Source organism: Anoplopoma fimbria, chromosome 21 (assembly GCF_027596085.1).
Source record: "Anoplopoma fimbria isolate UVic2021 breed Golden Eagle Sablefish chromosome 21, Afim_UVic_2022, whole genome shotgun sequence".
In the NCBI taxonomy this organism is placed as follows: Eukaryota; Metazoa; Chordata; class Actinopteri; order Perciformes; family Anoplopomatidae; genus Anoplopoma; species Anoplopoma fimbria.
In genome coordinates, this window is record NC_072469.1 from 11,220,254 (window position 1) to 11,239,402 (window position 19,149).

Consider the following 19,149-nt stretch of genomic DNA (forward strand, 5'->3'; position numbering starts at 1 on the left):
ATGTCTTACATTTCTCATCATCAGGCCATGAACTCATTGCCTTCAATCAAAGTGGGTGTACAGGCATATAATTAGCTTGCACTTGAGAATATTCAGTTGTGGGTTACATTTGTCTTATGCAAAACGTATCATCATATTGCTACATCAGATGGTCTATTTTCTGCTGCTGTGGGAGGAGACACTGTAAGCTCGACCTCTTCTTCTATGATGGATTCCTCCTTTTATCATTACTGAGCATCAGTGCAAATGGTGGCTCTACAAAGAAGCATTACTCTATGATTCTGAGAGACTGACACCGCAACATGGGGTTTCAGATCTTTGAGACATTTTGTGCTATTAAACCCCTGTTGATGCTGCACTGGAAATATCCTTATATTGCGTCACAGAGAGCACATTAGGCCAGTTATATGACAAGAGAGACTCCAGCTAATAATAAAATGGATACAGATGTGCAGGGAACACAGTCGAGAGCTGTTGAAAAACTTAGGTACTTAAGGCACAGGATTTTATTTTCCTTTTGAATATAAAATACATTCCCACTCCCAACTTGTCAAATAATGAGGCGAAATCAGCGGCCCTAAACGTCAAGCTACGACACTCTAGGTTCCCTTCTAGCATCAGTTCTGGACGTGTCAGGGACAGTGTGTCACTATATGTTTCTTGCATAGTGTCTCTTAAAAATATACTTTCATGTCACAGGAAGTTAGGTTCAGACAACAAAACTACCTAGGTAGGGTTGGAAAAAGATGGGGGTGCACATTAACTTGACCAATGACCCACATTACTAGCGATACGAACAACTCATTTCACTAACGACTGCCGTGACAAAACAATTTAACTCTGACTTTTAGTTTTACAAGGGACACATACAGCGCTTTCCTGGGTGAAGGTCCTGTGTTTGTTTGGGTCAGCCTTCATTCGGAAGATTGGCGGTTTGTTGCCAGGCTCCTCCAGTCAGTGTGTTCAGTATAAAGAAGATGACGCCAACCTCTTGCGGCCATTGTACTTATGATGGGAGCAAAGGAGGAAGTCACGTGACATAGTATGAAGAGTGTAGTCCACGTGGAGAGGAGGTTGAGGTGAATGGATGAGTCAAACCAGACTTTCACCTATGAGACTGCTGTTCCATGTCCCATGTGAAAGCAAAAGTAACTGTTGACTTATTTTTCATACCAACAAGATCATGGTTTAGGTGACGTAACTTGTGCGCGTGGCATTAGTTAAGTATGTAAGTTAAGTAACTGAAGTCCTTATTTTAACCTAACCAAGTAGTCCTGTTGCCTAGAACTAAACTTGTTTTGAATAGGCTGATAACATTTAACCAACCATGAATTTTAATTACCACTGAATTATAACCTTGGAATATTTTAACTTTGAAAGCCATCTATCTGAATTTATGTCTATGTTGAGTCCAAAATGGATGCTTGGACTCAGTCGAGAGCTGCAACAGATATAGTTTGAATCAATTTGACAGCAGCCTACCACATTATGTAACCATGAGAGAAAGGTGTAGAACAAACAAATACTGTTCCCTCCAACAAAAGAATCACTCAGCCATAAACTATATATATGAGCCAGATGTGCCTTTAACAACCTGAATTTAAAATCTACACATCACTTTTACCACATTCAACGGTTTGTTTTTGCTCAAGGCTGATAGGAAATCAATAGGCTACGTCTGAGGGCTGACACTGGGTTTACAGTATATGTCATGTACACCAAAACTCCAACAACCCCATGAATGACAAAACAAAGTCTGCATTTGTGGGTGTGTTTGAGGCAGTGAGAGTGAGGGATGTATAAATGAAACAAGATCAAAGAGCAGATAATGTGAGGTGAAGCAGTAGATTATTCTACACCAGCAATGGAGCTACACAAAATTCTCCACCAAGCCAACTCCTGAACTAAACTGTAACCCAGTTCAGTTAAGTACAGTTTTCTTTGTCACTTGGAGTAAGCTTCAAATTTTATGTTGAATCATCTTTTTTTGACCTAAAACAGTCCATTCTTCTGTCAATCACACAGACTTTAAAGCTGATACAAAGGTAAGAGCAATGATATTTATTTAACTTTCTTTTGGATTATAAAACCCCAATTCTCGAACCAGAAAGTAAATATGATTTCGGTTAAAAAATATAATGTACATCAATTGGTGGCATTTATTTGAACTAATGGTAAGATAATCAACACTTGTATTAACAATTGTCTGGTTCCTGATTAGTTCAGTTAAAACAAACTCAGGTCTGTTTGGCCAGTGAGTATGGTTTGTGTAGATAGGTGTGAAAGCTGTCAAAAAATCCTGGTGTGGACCAAACAACCAAACCAAGGCCGGATACAAATCCATCTGCTGATAATGAAATCTGTTTATGAGGCGATCTTATAATTGATCCATATAAGGCCAGGTATATATAATTTGGTAAGCTAATACGTCAACATTGGTATCCATGACTAATAGCTAAACGGACCGAAATTTGATGCTAACATTAGCTGTTGTGGCTAACACAATATTCCCAAAAACGTCTCATTGGAGCATTTGTCAGACAGCCTGTTATGCCCAAAACAAACAACCATTGTTCCAAAGGTCCACTGCTCTGAAAATATAAACTCTGCATACAACCAACAGAAGCAAATGCCTAATTGTTTTGCAGGATGACAGACGTATTTTTAATGACATCAGTTGGAACAAAGGATTTCATTGGTCAAAGTTACATTCCCGCAGGTGGAAATCAGCTGAAATTGAGGTCCGCCCAAAATATTTTTTCCCTTGCACTAAATTTCTTTGCCAATTTGTCGCGCAATAATACTAATGATGCTTATGATCAGTTATAATCAAAAACAAATATATACACATCATAAGCATTAAAGTGTGCTTAAACAGTCACTGGAATTTGATTTCCAAACATGGGACCTGACTAAAATGCAACAACATTTTTTTCATTTTCTCCCTTGGTCCAGATCAAATGACCTACAGGTGTGAGGCGGATTTTGTTATTTATCACATCACAGAAACATTTAAGTGATTATTATTGCTACTTATCATATTTAAAAGACAGTGAAGAGGTCTTTTTACGTGTATTTCAATACCATACTAAGCTGGCATCACATCATTGAAAGAGGTGGTGATAAGTCATTCACTGCAGACTTTAATGACACATTTTTCATGTCTTAAGATCACTGGGTTTAATGTGTCATATGAAGCCGACGACCTGAGTTTAACCTCCTCTAAGTGTTTGTGTTCGTTCATCTGATGATTGCTGGATAACCTCATTTAAATATTTGGTCCTATTAATGTGTTTTTATTTGTTGTGCATGTCTATCATCCGGGGTCAGGGCCATTCCCGTCACAGTGAGAGCTGTAATACAATCACAGTAGCACAGGGTGGTCTAGCCTATATTTCAGTTTGAATGCTATTTCTCCTCATGTGACGTTAATTTAGTTGCAGCAACTCTGGATCTTTTTTGATGCACAATAATTGCGGAGCACATTTTACAAGGAGTCAATTTGAGATTTGCATGAAGAATGGCAGCATGTCATGGTGGAAGGGTTTTGCAATAAAGAGACAAGCGATTGAAATTGAGATACTTGCGAGCAGTTGTGGCTTTGGCTCAGAAGGCACTTATGCGATAGGAATAAAATATAAATGGGAAAATAATGGAGGTTTATTCCGACAGTGTCATTGAAAACTTTTACTTTGCCGTCGCAGGCCCGAAACTTACTTGTGGGAACATTTGTCAGGTCCAAATTTAGAAATAGAAAAAGTCATGCTGGACAAGTTGAAAATAGTGATTGTTCTCTATAAAAGGTTTTACACTTTAACATTTTCATCTGTTCTTTTTAACGGCACAGAGCAGCAACATCTCAGTGGCAGCTAAATGCCTTTTACAGCGGATGATAAATGCCGGGACTCTGAATTGATATTGGACATTCATTAAGTCACAATTACCTTAATTGCATTTGCACAGTGCTGGGTGACTAATGGGTTCTAATTTTGGGGGGTTTTAGTGCCTAAAAAACCAAACAGTCAATTGGGACAAGGAGAGACAACCAGAAATGATTGATACTGGCATGCTTTCATAGCTGAGTCTGCAGCTGGACGTCATGCAGTGTTTGTAATGTCAACCATGCATGTAGTTTTGTAACCCTGATGAACTTTGTGTTAAGTATAGTTATTTTTTTAAGTTAATATGTTTACTCATTTTCTGGATGTCTATGAGCTCAGTAATAGCTCCAAAAGAAAATAAATACGTTGTTTAATGTGAATAAAAATCTAATTTAGCTCAAACATTTGATCAACTTCTCATTTACATATGTCAATCAAAGCCAACATGGTGGAAATGTTATTCCTAATGATGATAGAACTGATTTTCTCCCTGAGCAATGCCCTCCTAAATGAGGGGATCCACATAATGACTGTACAAACTCTGAGAAGGATTTGGGGCATGAGGACTGACAGGACCAAGGCAGACCGGCCCTGTTCCAGTCTGGGTCGGTTGATGTTGACAGTCAGCAGATAACATTAAAACATTTTTTAATAAAGGAGAAAAGTATAACAATTCCTCCAGTTGCTAAACATTCTCACTCCTAACTCTACAAATACCAACACTTGGTCAGTGGCCCTAGACTCTTCAAACTGTGACGCTCCAAGTTCCCCTCAACCTTCAGTTTTGGACGAGACAGTGACGATGTGTCAGTTTCCGTTCATCACATGCGTATTGTCTTTTTAAAATAAACTTTCTTTACTTTCTTTTAACGTTCATTGTGCTATTAAGTATATTTAGACGCAGAGGTTTATTTGTCTATAGGTTAATATGTTGGAACATTCTTTACATATGATTAGTCCACTCTCTGTAGTTTTCAACTCTTCAGCTTGGTCCCAAGCTAGTGTTTAACCTTTACCATGAAAGACAACTTTTAGTGAACAATACCATTCCTAAAACATTTGGGAATGGCAACAAAAGAATGGATCAATTTAGGCAACTTAAATCAACAAAAAGTAACCAGTAGACCTGCATGATTGTACCTTGACACTTTACCTAAACATTGGGAATTATCAGCCCAGTTAGAGACTGCAGATGGAAAATATACCTCCTTTCTTCAAATGGCTGTGAAGAGTCACCAGAATGTAGATAAGACCTTCAGTACAAAAGTTGTGTCACTCATTAAATATGTCAACAAAAGGACCTACATGTACAAATTATACACTGACACTAAGAAGGGATGAGGTCAAAATATTACAATGTGTGCACAAATAATGATATGGAGAAACACAAAAAGGACCTGACTACTTTGGATTATAACGTTTCAAGCTTGCTCTTCCTTAGTTAGCCTAAAAGGGGTTTGCAATGTTAAAGAGAATGAAGAAACCGAAGTGAAAAGAACACATTATCAGTACTTCACCAGACTTCATTATCAGTAGTTAAAGAATGTTTTACAATAGGCCTTTGATCAGTCAGAATAGACTATTTCAATACTCATTGGAGCAATGACGTGTTGCTTGTGTTACAATAAAGGATTTAAATTAAAAAACACATTGATTAAACACTGGAAAGAGGAAAATAATAGAGTTCAACTGTGTTGTGATGCAAAGCTATTTCAATAGCCCCATAGGATTTTACATGGGGAAATGTTTGAGAGGCAACAAACCGTTTCCCACCATCTTTTTGGTCACAGTGACCATGTTTTCCTGCACGCAGCCGCCTCTATGTGTAGACCAGAGGAGAGCATCTGTCCTCAAGTGCAGCTCAAACTTAATCCTCCTCAGGTGACATATATAGACTGCACACCCAGCCCATATAACTGCTGTGAAGTTTGTAAAAGAGGAGGCTGAAATTGATGACTTTAAACAGTCCAGCCAAGACTCCAGGACAATTAATCCTGCCTCGCCGTTAAAGATGTCTCCTCGATACAATGGAGGGTGCCGGGTCCATCTGTGGAGTCAAGACGTGAGAGTCATGCATACATGCAGACAGAGAAAGCTACGGCTCCTAATTCTGCTCATTAATCACCTGTCTGCCAAACATCCTCCAGAGAAAAGAGCCCGGTTCCTCCAAGGTAATTACAGCACTTGAAGGGAACGCTCTCAGCTGCAAACGCTCATAAGTAGCCATCTTATCTCTCTCTCACCCTGCCTGGTTTTCTCGTCTCTCCACCACTTCCTGTATCCTCTGGAGTAACTTCCTCCTGCTCCTCTTCCTCTAAAGCCTTTTTTTTCTGCTGCACTCCTCTTGCTCCTCTTCAGCTCTTTCTTTTTTTTTTCTCGGGCACACATCCATTTGGCATCTGATGTGAGATGAATAAATTATAGCCTCTAAAATCAATGCCTGGTCCATGATGTAGGCTGTGGGCTTAGTGCTGGCCACCGTGCTAGAATGATGCCGCCAGGGCTCAAACAGGGGCATTCCTGTGTCCAAGAGCTACGCTGTTTACTACTTTTTGTGCTTTGATTTTTCTTTTCTTTTTTTACCCAAAAACTATTTCAGTCCATCTTAAATTGTATTGTTTGTCATAAATTTTCACGGATAATATAACTTTACTGCAGAGACTGATGGAGTTTTTGATGCATCATTTGTCTCAGGAAGCTGTTAGTTTGTCACACAGCGTCCTGGTCTGGACCGCTTTTCCCCGTGATTCACTGCAGTGTCTGGAAATGCAGTGTCTAATTTCTCCACAGAGCCACTCAAAGAATCTAAAAATAAATCAAAAACAGTGGCAAGGGCAACATCTTTGTGCATTTATTTTTAAAGGCAGAACAGTAGGAACGCAATCCCTCAGTCTGTAAACTGCATGTTGATGTAGAAATGAAAGATTTATAACCGACAGCGGATAGATGATGCCTTTTTCTTTTTTTTTAAGTTGTCGTAGTAATCTTGTAGCTGGTTTTAGAGACTCTGACAAGAGACTTGCATAACGTACTAGAATGTGTCCTCAGCGCGGCTCTCTGAGAGCTACACTGAGTCAGACACTACAGCAGGCTACCACCACTCTGCTAATGCTTTCTCTCTTTTTCTTCTTCTTTTGTTTTGTGTTCCCAGATGGAGATGATACCAGAGCCTGATCCCGATGACGAGGGCTCAAAAATAAGTGTAAGTTCAGTTACACACCACGGGCCCCTGGTTGCAACCTGGTGCTTCTCAGTTATGGGAAGTCATGACGGAAGTTGCCGGCGTTTCATTCCCAGCAAACACAACGGCAGCTGATTTCCCCCGAATAATACACCTTCAACCAGAGAAAGAAGCTAATCAGTGAAATCAGCGGCAGTGTATTATTACCGTCAGAGCGGTTCCCTTCCTGCGCTCACGCCCCACCAACCGTTGTTCACCTTTTTTCCTGTCACTCTGTATGTACATTATGTGCCCAGAGCAACCCGCACTTCCTAACACTGACCTAACTCGAGCCGTCAATCAAAAAGTCAGAGAGGCATGTGCATGTAAATCCACAGGTGTGGGATCAAAGTTCCCTTTAGATGTTGTATAAGGCCTTTACCTTTATTTCACATCATCAATTCCATGTCTATATATTTTTTTCTCGGAAAAATTATGATTTTCCATGCTGCTGTACAAAGCCCTGGACAAAATATTCACAGGCGAGTATTTCACTTTTACGTGCAGTCTCTTCGTCAATCTGGCAAGCCCCCGAAGTGTAAAGGCCTTTAAATGTGTAGCTGAATTTCTGTATTTCAATTATTTATTAAGTGGGTGCAATGTTTTTATTAAAAATCAAACTGCAAAGTCAAATTCTAATTGCTCATACTGAACATATCTGTGCTTGGGTCAATCAAAATAAGTGACTTGAAGCATAAAACTGGAAGTGTTCGGTATTTCATGTATTGCACCAAAACCATAAGCTTTCAATAACCCTACATTTTTTTGTTGATTAACCTAACCACATGCAGGACTCAGGATTTAAAACCCAGCCTCCAGTGTCAGAGTGCTTTGTTAGCCCGCTGTTTAGCCTGTTACCATTCTATGCAACCTCGTCTCCTACAGAATTTCATTCCCCTGCAACTAAACTGAATTTAAAAATTTCATTTCAAGGGGAAAAATATACATATATATTTATATTTTCTCTGTTGCCATTTTAATCAAAGTTTTCTCACACATTCAGAGTTGTGGATTGCAGACACGCCCACAGATCCACATTTAGTAATAAGGGGTTAATTGCTTATGAGTTTTCACTGCTCAACATCTTATACAAAACCTAAGGAAGTTATTTTATGAACTTTAACTTTGATAATTGGTTTTAGTCATGAATATTTAATGAAATGGAGCAGTAATGAAAAAATGAATGAAAGGCTTTCGCCAAATGTGTTCTAACCAACCGTACTTACGACTTACAATTGCAGGCAACATTACAAATCAATAAGCAGGACAGCTAAATGTTAATATTGGGTTTACAAGATTGCTGAATCTCTGTGATTAAGTACTTAATGTCTGCCAAAACCGCACATTACCATTTAGCTATTTTATCGATAGGGCTCCGGAAAATTCACTCTTTAATGATACACGTATTGAAATTGCTGCACACCATTTCAATGGAATTGCATTGCTAGGCAACAGCTTTGGTCCATGTTTACTTCCTCTTAGCTCATATCATTCACATACATGGCAACAGGAAATAAACTGGGACACATTTGGAATGTTTACATTTACAACTATGAAGTGGTCCATATCAAATTACCTACATGTGCTGGGATAGTGGATTTTATTTGGATTGCACAGCTCACACTACATTTTGTGATCAAGCCAGTATGCAAAATATGTTGGCTCCAGTGCCAGCAGCTATCAACAAGATCAAACAAGATGGAAGGAAAACCTGTATGTGCTAGTAGGACACAAATAAAAACCATCAATTTTAACCCTGACCTGTGCACCTAGCAATATGTTTTAACCTGTAATTATCATTGCATTGGAGGGGTTCACCTCTTAATGTCACAGCATAACCATCATGTAGCATTTTGTAGAATAAAGTGCCATGATGTGTCATAAAACCTTGTGGCGTTCCATCACTGTTATGACTCTGTGGTCTCTTTTAATCACTCTAACAGACAGTGAAAGTCCAGGGCAACGACATATCACACAAGCTGCAGATCTCCAGAGTCAGCAAGGGCGACGAAGGACTGTACGAGTGCCGAGTGACACGGGCTAACTACGGGGAGATTGTGGAGTACAAAGCCCAGGCTTGGCTGAGGGTTAACGCCACAGTCAGGCCACGACGGCCACTGGTGCCTCCCAAGAAAAGCTCCCCGCTGCACCTAACGGACAAGAAGCCAAGAAAGTCCAGCTCACCTCTGGGCCAGGACAGCATGAGCTCAGACCAGAGGGTCGCCTCCACCTCCACCTCTCACACATCCTCCAACACAGCTAAACACAACCCCGGCTCAGGTAAGGCGCTGTGTGAGGCTTATGTAATGAGGGCGCAGTGGAACACACAAAAGACTCATGTAGTCAGAGTTTTTAACTTCCAGCATAAAGTCTGGTCTGCAACCTTTACTGGTGAGTCACCTACCTAAAAAAAAGTTGTTTGGTTGAGCTAAAGAAGAACAAACAACATACTTGAGCATGCTTTTATTCAGCAGTAAAAACAGACCTGCCTCACAGAAAGGTAACCATGTTTCAAGGCAGACTGATAGAGATCGATTTACCTGTGTCATTCACTCTCATGATGGACCCTGTGGATCCTGCACAGATGGAATTTTTGGTCACAACCAGATTGCAGGAATGCACCATTTTTATTATTTTTACAATCTGCCTATTCACAAAGCTTTAAGCCTCTTATGACTGTTGACATTGTGCCATCCAAAGACTTTCTGTTTTTATGGTGGTGATATACTTACAGACATCAAAGGTTGATGGGAAATTTAATTGAACTTTGAGTGCAACAACAGTCTGCATGGCGTGAACTGTCTGCAGAATTCCAGAAAGTTAGTTTGGGGTAAAGCTGTAAAGTATCCAAAAGATTCCATCGTGTCACAGTGTAAAGTAATAATAAAAATTAAAAAAACATATATATAAAAAAAATATATATACAGTATATACATATATATGTGTGTGTGTGTGTATGTACATTACGCTCACACAGATATGCATAGACAAAATAATTTAGATTAGATATATTCTGTTTAGTGAACAAGGCATCAGTTTTCGTCCATCTTTGCTGAGAGGATCGTCAGCTTTAATGTGGATATACAGTACCAATCAAAAGTTTGGACACACCTTCTCATTCAATGGTTTTTCTTTATTTTTATTTTTTTCTACATTGTAGATTAATATTGAAGACATCCAAACTATGAAGGAATACATATGAAATTATGTGGTAAACAAACAAATGCTCAACAAACCAGAATATGTTTTATATTTTAGATTCTTCAAAGTAGTTGAATGAGAAGGTGTGTCCAAACTTTTGACTGGTACTGTATTCAGAATGCAAATTGCGGAGGTGATGACAGTAATGGTTACCTGCGATTCTTCCCTATCCATCTTCTAGTAGCAGAAGACAGAAGGCTTGTTTTATTGAATATGTTCAAATTATCTTCATGTTCTTGTTTGGAAAATATAATCCCTGCAGCATCTGAAGGTAGCAGGACACATTGATAAATCCCAAGCCTCTGAGAAGTGCCACTCGAGTGCAAAGAGCCGTTATGCATGGCAGTTCACTGTGCTCACCTTCATCAAATTCTAGATTCCTGACAATGCGTGTGATTCCACCAGACAAGCCACAGTGTGTGTCAGAGGCGGCCCAGAAGCGACTCTCGCCAAGGTGTGTGTAGATAAATCCATTGCCCTGTCTGTGGTGCTGAAGGTGGCAAACGGATTCTTTATTGCCAATTCCCAATTCATCTCCATGGTAACAATTGAGGTGTCAAATCCAGAGTCATAGCCGCAATTACGTAATTGCAAGGTTATAATGGCCATTTGTGTTTGCGGAAGCCAGTTGGAGAACAATTCAGCAGCCCTTTCTGTCACCAAAAACGAATCAAACTCTAATACCCCTCTATGGAGTGCTCCATGTTCCACTTACTTACTAACAAGTACAAACTGTTCAGAGGAACTGTCCTCTCCAAAAATAATACTGTAATCACAATTGATGACCAAGTGATAGGGTCTTGTTTCCTTCAGATGAGGATTGAAGCCAACGTTAGGTATTTTTTCACTAACTACAGATAATGAAGAAATCTCGTTTGGGGTGTTGCAATTCTCTTAATTTAAGGATCAGTTATCAGTCAATGGCCTGCCTCCAGCATTCCCAAAACACTGCTGCTGGGCTCCTTACTAATCCAAAGAGATGAGAATGCATTCCAGCCTTTCATTGCATCTCTTTGCAGGCTGCTCATGAGTTCTGAAAATTGATTTTAATATGTTACTTTCAATGTTAAGGCACCACATGATCAGGCTCCCAGCTATATTTTAGAAATCTTCATCCCCCCCACGAGCAGCTTCTGAGATCCTCAGGCAGGAGTCCTCTGGTGCTAAAACTCCGAGGCTATTCTTGCTGCAGGCTGCTCAGCTCCACCCCCTTCCTGAGCAGGCTAGAAAATCAGTAGCAACTTTCTATATTATTTTCCACATTTATTCGCTTTTGGATTTCGCTGCTCCCTAATTATTATGGTAATTTGCTTAAAAACTTTGCCATCGGTAGAATTTGAACAGTGTACTCACTGGTAGAATTCATAGAAAGACACAAGGGATACTGAAATTAAGGGGCTGAAAGCAACACATGCATCATTTTCTCCAGGGTTGTCTTATTTTTCTGCATACAAAAACTAATGCCATTAGAATTATTTGACATTTGCTATAATCACATAAAAGTGCTACACATACTAAGTCTAAGTTATCATTGTTTTCATTGAACTTGAACAAATGGAATTCATGAGATTAACTTCGGTACATCTCCATCATGCTAATCTAATACCCAGTTTGTAATTACATTCAGTGGATTGCAAAGAATAGCAAAGTTACCTTTGTGTTTCATCAAAGTGAAGTGAGGTTGAACTCCTCTCAGTGATGTATGCAGTGTAATAACTATTGACTTGTCTTAGTGAGTGGAAACATCACTGCTAGAAATGGAAAATGTGAAAACCAAGATAGTGGGGGACAATTTAACCCTTTCATTATTGTTGATGTCAGCTATGTTCCCAGTGAATTTCTTTGACGAACATAAACATTTCACCTATCCAAGAACACCCTTTCTGTAAAATATAGAAATATTTGTCTGGTAAAGCTATCTCACATCAGTTTTACATTAAATAATTTTGTAAGCTGAAGTAACTAACACATTTTAATTGTTTGGTTTTTGTACTAATGTAATTAACATAGAAACAAAATGCTCCATGGGTTAATAATATTCCTGTATCAACAGAAAATGAGACTGCTGATTAGCCACTTAGTTTGTTATGACTTAGATTATATGGAAGCAATCTAAAATATGTCTCATTTTAATTAAACAAGCAGCACCCAAAATGGAGTCTATATTTTTTGTTGCTAGATAAAATGATTAGAAAAAAATATTGTTGAAAGCTAAATCTTACTCATTAACAAGTACAATTAGAGATACAACAAATCTGGCCAACAAACAGAAAGAAGTTGCGGAACCAAAAATGGTCCAGTTTCCTCTGGCTGAAGGGCTGTGCGACTGATTTTGCTCAACTGGTTTTGCTCGACTGGTTTTAACACGGCTGCTGGGTGACAAACTTTCTCATGTTATAGCTGAACAAAACACAAAAAAATTGTTTCTAAAAACAATTGAGGCAGGTATGCAGACACAAATTCATGAACCATATTTAATCAGCATTGTCTAGTTTGACTATTTGATCTGAGGATAGCCATTCAACTCAACATCATGCAATGCTCCGCTTGATCTCCTACTCTCCATAAAAAAGGAATAAGGTCAGTCAACTTATATACGTCAATGGATTCGGGATATGTCCACAATAAGCATTACATTTACATTACATTACAGTCATTTAGCAGACGCTTTTATCCAAAGCGACTTACAGGAAGTGTATTCAACATAGGTATTCAAGAGAACTACTAGTCACCAGAAGTCATAAGTGCATCTCCTTTCTTAAACAAGCATCTCAAAGCATAAACCAGAGCAAAAGTATAGTGCAGAGGCAAATTACTACGAAAACAATAATTGCAACAGACTAATCCGAATAGGATAAGTGCAGTAAAAAAATACAAATTCAATAAGTGCAGCGAACTGATACGAATACAGTAAGTGCAGCAACTAATACGAGTGCAATAAGTGCTACGAGGAAGGCTCCGGGTAGTACTTTTTGAAGAGGTGAGTTTTCAGCCTGCGCATGATTACAACCGATATTGACCTGTAAGGAATGGACATTGAGGTCTTACTTTACTTTCCTTTGTCAAACATTTCAAAAGGGTCTTTCTAACTACTGCTCCGTATGCTCAGCAATGTCAGTTTCTCCTTATTGCATACAAAGTGTCTTTCTTAAATGAAGAGTCTTTCTGTGTTCGCAGGAAATGCAATTTCTGCTCGTTACATGCAAACACCCTCCTTACAAAAGAAACACTCATTATAGGCTTACTTAGTTTTTAGGTTTATTTGGTAGGGATCATGCAACAAAAGTCTGCAGTTGTGTCTAGGAAAAGATTGTGGTTTAAAATAAGTATGCTTGTATTACGTAACTCAGGCTAGGAAAGCAGGGAAGTTGCGCAACAGAACTATGGTAAACTTTGACCTGGTTTCACACGGGACACAGACGGCTGTCTCCTGGAGGAAAGTCCTGTGTTTGTTTGACAATCCAACCTCTTTTCTCTCCCTCCCTCCCTGCTTGGAATTTCTAGCTTTTTACACTACATCAGTTACTCTGACGGTCTAAAAATGATGTGGATGGAGTTAGGTGAAAGCCTGATGATCTCATACAGATGCTAAAGCGTGCCTAGGTGCATTGGAATCAAAGCACTGACCAATCCTCGGTATTTGATGAGTCGGGAGTAAGAACGAGGTGTATTTTTCTAGAGAGGAAGGTCTCAAACCATCAGTGAAAACCTTAACTGGATCATAAGCAAAATAGTTTGGACAAAATAACTGAACTAAGATGTGGCTGCCTTCTCATAGTAGTCAAAAAAAGACATATTTGTAGCAATAACCCATCATTTAGCTATCCCTTTTATTACCTCATTTAATTAAATGTGATGTATTATTGTGTTTTTTGTTTCACATTGCATCTCTCTCACGCCAGCATCCTCAAGCTGAAATCATCTTGTATCTTCATGGTGTCCAACTTGTAGCAGTTTAGATCTCAGCCTGCTTTTCCCTTAGCTGGTTCAGTGTGATTTTTTTCGCTCATTACTACTCATTTTAACCTTGCCACCTCTCCTCATCTATGAATGTCTTTTCTACCTGGTCAGTTGGAGCACAACGTCGTCCCGCTGCGGGCTCAGATTGCCTTCTGCACCCTGAGGCGAAACATAGAAAGATATTACTTGCCACTGAATGGAGAAAAAAAAGTAGAATGGGCTGCAGAGTCAGAGATTATGAGGCAGCCAAATTATGCTGACAACTGTGTTGCAGTGAGTCCTCTGTGCGGTGTGTCTGACACTGATAAACGCCTCTCCGCGGCTGCTCAGGCAGCCTCAGCCACCTTCTCTGAGCGTCACAGAGGCGTTACGGCTGAGGGCGACAGAGCTCTATTACTGCCGTGCTTGGGTTTGAAGCAGATGATCAACAATAGGTAAACGGGCTCCGATGAAATTAAACCTGGGAGAGTGCAGATATTTTCCTTTTTCCGCATTGCTGCATCTGTAAACAATGAGGGCGGACTGTGACTGTGGCTGGTGGAGCGGCTGTAGCAGCAGAGCGGTTCGTTCACAGCTACTCCCCACCGGTGTGTCAGATGTTGTTAGATCACAGCTCGGCCTCCATCGTTCTTGGCACTGTTGTTTTTCCAGAGCTCCGAGGTGACCAGAGCTGAATGGGGAGGGGGAATAAGAAGGGAAAAATGTCCCCTAAGCCAAACTTGTCCCTTCCACCCCTGAGGCCAGCCTGGTGCCAGCATGAAAGTAAAACAAATATGGACTCAGCTTATTGCGTAAGCTTCCATCCAAACAAAAGAGCAAGAAAAGGAAAATGCTGACCTTATTTTTAAGAACCACCATCATTTTTCAAACTGCCTTGGCTGCATAGTATGTCTAAGGAAAGAACACCAATGAGTCATCACTCCAGTAGCTGGTTGGGAAACTGCCGGACTGCTGTTCATGGCTGCATTCATATTGCTCAAGCAGGCACATGCAATCTCAATGTGGCATTTCAAGTTCATGTGGATACTTCAGTTGATCCTTCCTTACTCACACTTAAATCTTTTGGGGTAAAAGCCTGATTCTGAGATCCACTGATGACCCACTGAGTCCTTTCAATAGATGTGGCTAAATGTCTGCAACAGTTGCAGATTGTGTCCAACAGACAAATGCATTACTGTACCATCTATAGCCACACTATGGTACAGGAGACCTTCAGGGTCCTCTCTCATGATATCATTAGTGCAGTTTTTATGGGTACTAAGAGGTCCTGCACTAGGATGTGATTTTGCTTGTTGGACTGTTCACCCGAGGACCTGAAATAAATCAGATTGTTGCAGCAGTCAAGTTATTTTTGCATAGGGGAAGGACAGGGGGTAAAAAGGAAGGGGGTAAATATTTATGCATATTTATTTTTATCTGTATATGTGCAGTGCTGTATTTTTAATAGTGTATTTTGTTGTCTGCTGAGAACAACTAAGGTGTGTTTGGAGAAGCAGTAAAAATCTAAATACTGAAGAACAAGTTGCTTAAATTTGTACTTAGGTACAGAGCTTATGTTAGGGTACTTTCAAAAGCCAATGTCTCTTTGGCTAGCCAGAATCAGATACTTTTGGTTTGCTTTCTATTAAGTCAGTGGGTTCGGTTTCACAGTGTGCAAATGGGGCGAGACACTACAGGCAAAGTCAATCTTTTTTCAAGCAATGGTCAATTTTGAGGCTTTTTTGCATCTATAATATGTTGTCTTTCCATCCGAAATACACATTGATTTGTTTATTTTACTACTTCAACTATTTGCGTCTGTAGACTTCTCCTAAATTCACCAGTAGTGACTCAGACTCTGGCTTTATACAATGTTCACATTTCTCTTCTGGAAATGTATGCAAATTCACATGTAATGAATAAGATATTTGCATTTAAATTATTTTTTTCTTGATGTCACAAATCAGCAGTCAAAGTTCTATGATTATATCTATTAGTTTAAAATGTTTTACCCTAGTACCCTAGGTGTATGGCCGCTTCAACGCAGGGAATATTGCTGTTTTTTTACTTTGACTCTGCACTGACACTGTGTGTACGAATCCCTTCTCCTCCAGTTTGTCTGGAATCACCTCATAAACATCACCATTTTTGGGGATTTCTTAGCATGTTCTGTATGTTCTCTTCAGGCCAGATGTCAAACAAACACCGGACTTCTACGGAAGTCCAACTCAGTCCTCTCTCTCTCTCATGTTGACTTGTCGTTTACCTGTTTCCATCTCAACAAATGCCAGCACTGCCAGCCCTAAATGCTCTTAGTCACATTTTACCTAAATGATGTAATTATGAAAAACACTGAAACATTCATAGAATCAGTATTTTTGTGATACTGAAACAGACTGACATATCAGTAAAACTACTCCTAGGTGGGCATTAGGCTCTAATCAGCTGCTTGTTATTCATGTAATTTATGGCTGGATAGTTTGGAAAATGGCTGCAGTAATGTCAGCTAAAACACACACCTGCTGGTGTGATCCTTTCAAACGCCGTGGATGGTCATTTTGGAGCTTTCGAATTACCAGCCAGACTGTGTTATCACATTTTCCCTCACTCATAGTTCAACAGTCAAGCTGCAAGGTAATGACTTCCAGTTGTATTTAACCAGTCAGTCAGCAAAAAATCCAGTCAGATCAAGAGTGTGTCAGTCAACAAGACAGCAGGTTTTATAAAAGAGCCACCAGGCAAGTAAGCAAAGAAACAGTCAGCTAGCCAGCCAGCCGGCCAGGGATCAGCAGGAATAGATGGAACTGGCACAAGGCCAGTTTGAGCTCCCTGTGGAGGTGCTGTGGTGATTCACCTTCCCTGCCTCACTGAACCTCTCTGCCTCTCTGGCCTGGAATTGATATTCCACATCGCCATTTCACAGAGCCAAAACATTTGGCAAAATGCAGCGTGTTGTGTTAGGTTAAGTAGGACAAAATGAGGAGTATTCAGTGTGGGTCTATTCTATTCCAGTATGCACCGAGAAAACATGACACGGTTCCTATTAGCTCGGACAGATATTCTATCTCATTATGCCGACAGAGAAGTCACTCAGACTGTGGCGTTTCCTCCACAGTCTGAGTGACTAGAAAAACATAGTTCTAAACACTGAGACATGGTATAAAAGTCAGACATCATTCTGCCATAGAAACCTTTTCCCCTGTTCAAGTTTCTTAGAGCTTCCCTCCTTCAGCTGAATAACCACGCAAGAACTCAGCTGTAAATTAATCTGAAATGATTTGTAAAGACATTGTGACCTTGTCAACCAAACCATGACAGGAAGTGGGTGGAGATGCTTTTAGTAACAATGATGGATGACTGAAATAATACAACTGCTGCCAAAATAAAAGCTAGTTTTTTTTGTGTATTCAGCTGTATTGCTGGACTCTTTTGTTTGTACTTTTTCTTTAGTCAGCAATTAAAATGCATGGCAATGTACTACAAGGATGTTTGTTGTGTTGTTTTCTTAAAATAGCAAAGGAACACAGAAGGTACCTTTACCTTTAGTTTGCTCACTGGCAAGGTTAGTTTTGAAGTGAAAAACAGCATAATGTTTGATTCATATGAGAATAATGGCTTTAGACGTGTTGCTTTTCAGTTGTTTGTTGATGGCTCACATGCATTTTCAAGGATAGAACAAAATAGGAACAACCCATCACCAGATGCATGCTAATAGGTAGATCAACTGAAAGAGTCATCATATGTGATGTATAAGTAAGACGTTTTCAATATGGCTGGCACTGAAGGAAATACTCCAAATGACTTGTGTACTTGGACCATGGTGGTGAAGAGAGAGCTGAGGCTGAAGGCAAAGCTCTCGATTCACCAGTCCATCTACATTCCAACCCTCACCTAAGGTCATGAGCTTTGGGTAGTGACCGAAAGATGGGGTCGTACAAAATGGCCTAAATTAGCTTCCTTTCTAGGCTGGCTAGGCTTAGTTGATACCCCTGCCATAGTTAATTCCCATTGGTAGTATTAACTTTAATCTCATCCAAGTCGCCAGAAAAATAAAATGTTGGCATTTTATTAATACGTTTTATATCAGCCTCGTATCGTGGTTGCAGAAATGCTCCCAGCCACACGGTTAAAGTTGTGAAGCGATTGGTTAGGTTAAGGCAACAAACTACTTGATTTAGGTTAGTAAAAAGGTTGTGGTACTTTTTCCAAATAGATTGTAACAACCTCAACAATTTAACGTAACAATGTTACAACGTAACATGACAACTTAACGTGACAACGTAACCTGACAACGTAACCTGACAACGTTACGTGACAAAGTAAGATAACACTGAACTTAACACTGAACATCATAACGTAACATCGTAACAACAAAACATTACAATGTAAAAGTTACAACTTAATGTTACAACGTAACGTAACAACGTAACTTAACAATGTAACAACATAACTTAACGTTATAAGGTAACATACCAACCTAATGTTAAAACGTAACATAACAAACTAATGTAACAAGGTTACATACAAACGTAAGGTAACAACCATTACAATGTAACTAGTGTTAATTAATAACAACCAACTAATAAAATCAATTACAGGTACAGACAAATTTGGGGCTTCAACATGGACCTAACTTTTTAACCATAGCTGTGTGCATACAGCTGATGATTATACTGACTTTTCAAGTGCGCTGATATACCTCTAAATTGTGTCACAATATAAATCTAATGAGCTGCAAAATTATTTTGTCAAATCTTTGCTCTTTCTAGCGAAGCACTTAGGAGTTAACCTCTTCAGGTCTTTAAGGACCAATTCTGTAAAATAAATTTTTCTGAAGAAAACATCTTTCTTTGGTTACATTGATCACAACTGATATGCAACCTGCGATGAGGGGTCCTGTGTAGGCAT

At 39.5% G+C, this 19,149-nt stretch overlaps 1 protein-coding gene across 1 annotated transcript in view; it reads left to right on the forward strand.

The window, feature by feature from the left end:
* The window catches only part of vstm2a (V-set and transmembrane domain containing 2A), a 112,034-nt gene that overhangs the window by 47,178 nt on the left and 45,707 nt on the right, over positions 1 to 19,149 (forward strand). Inside the window, exons 3-4 of the mRNA XM_054623401.1 lie at positions 7,033 to 7,083; positions 9,045 to 9,381. Of these exons, the coding sequence (XP_054479376.1) occupies positions 7,033 to 7,083; positions 9,045 to 9,381 (388 nt within the window). The remainder of the gene's footprint in view (positions 1 to 7,032; positions 7,084 to 9,044; positions 9,382 to 19,149) is intronic.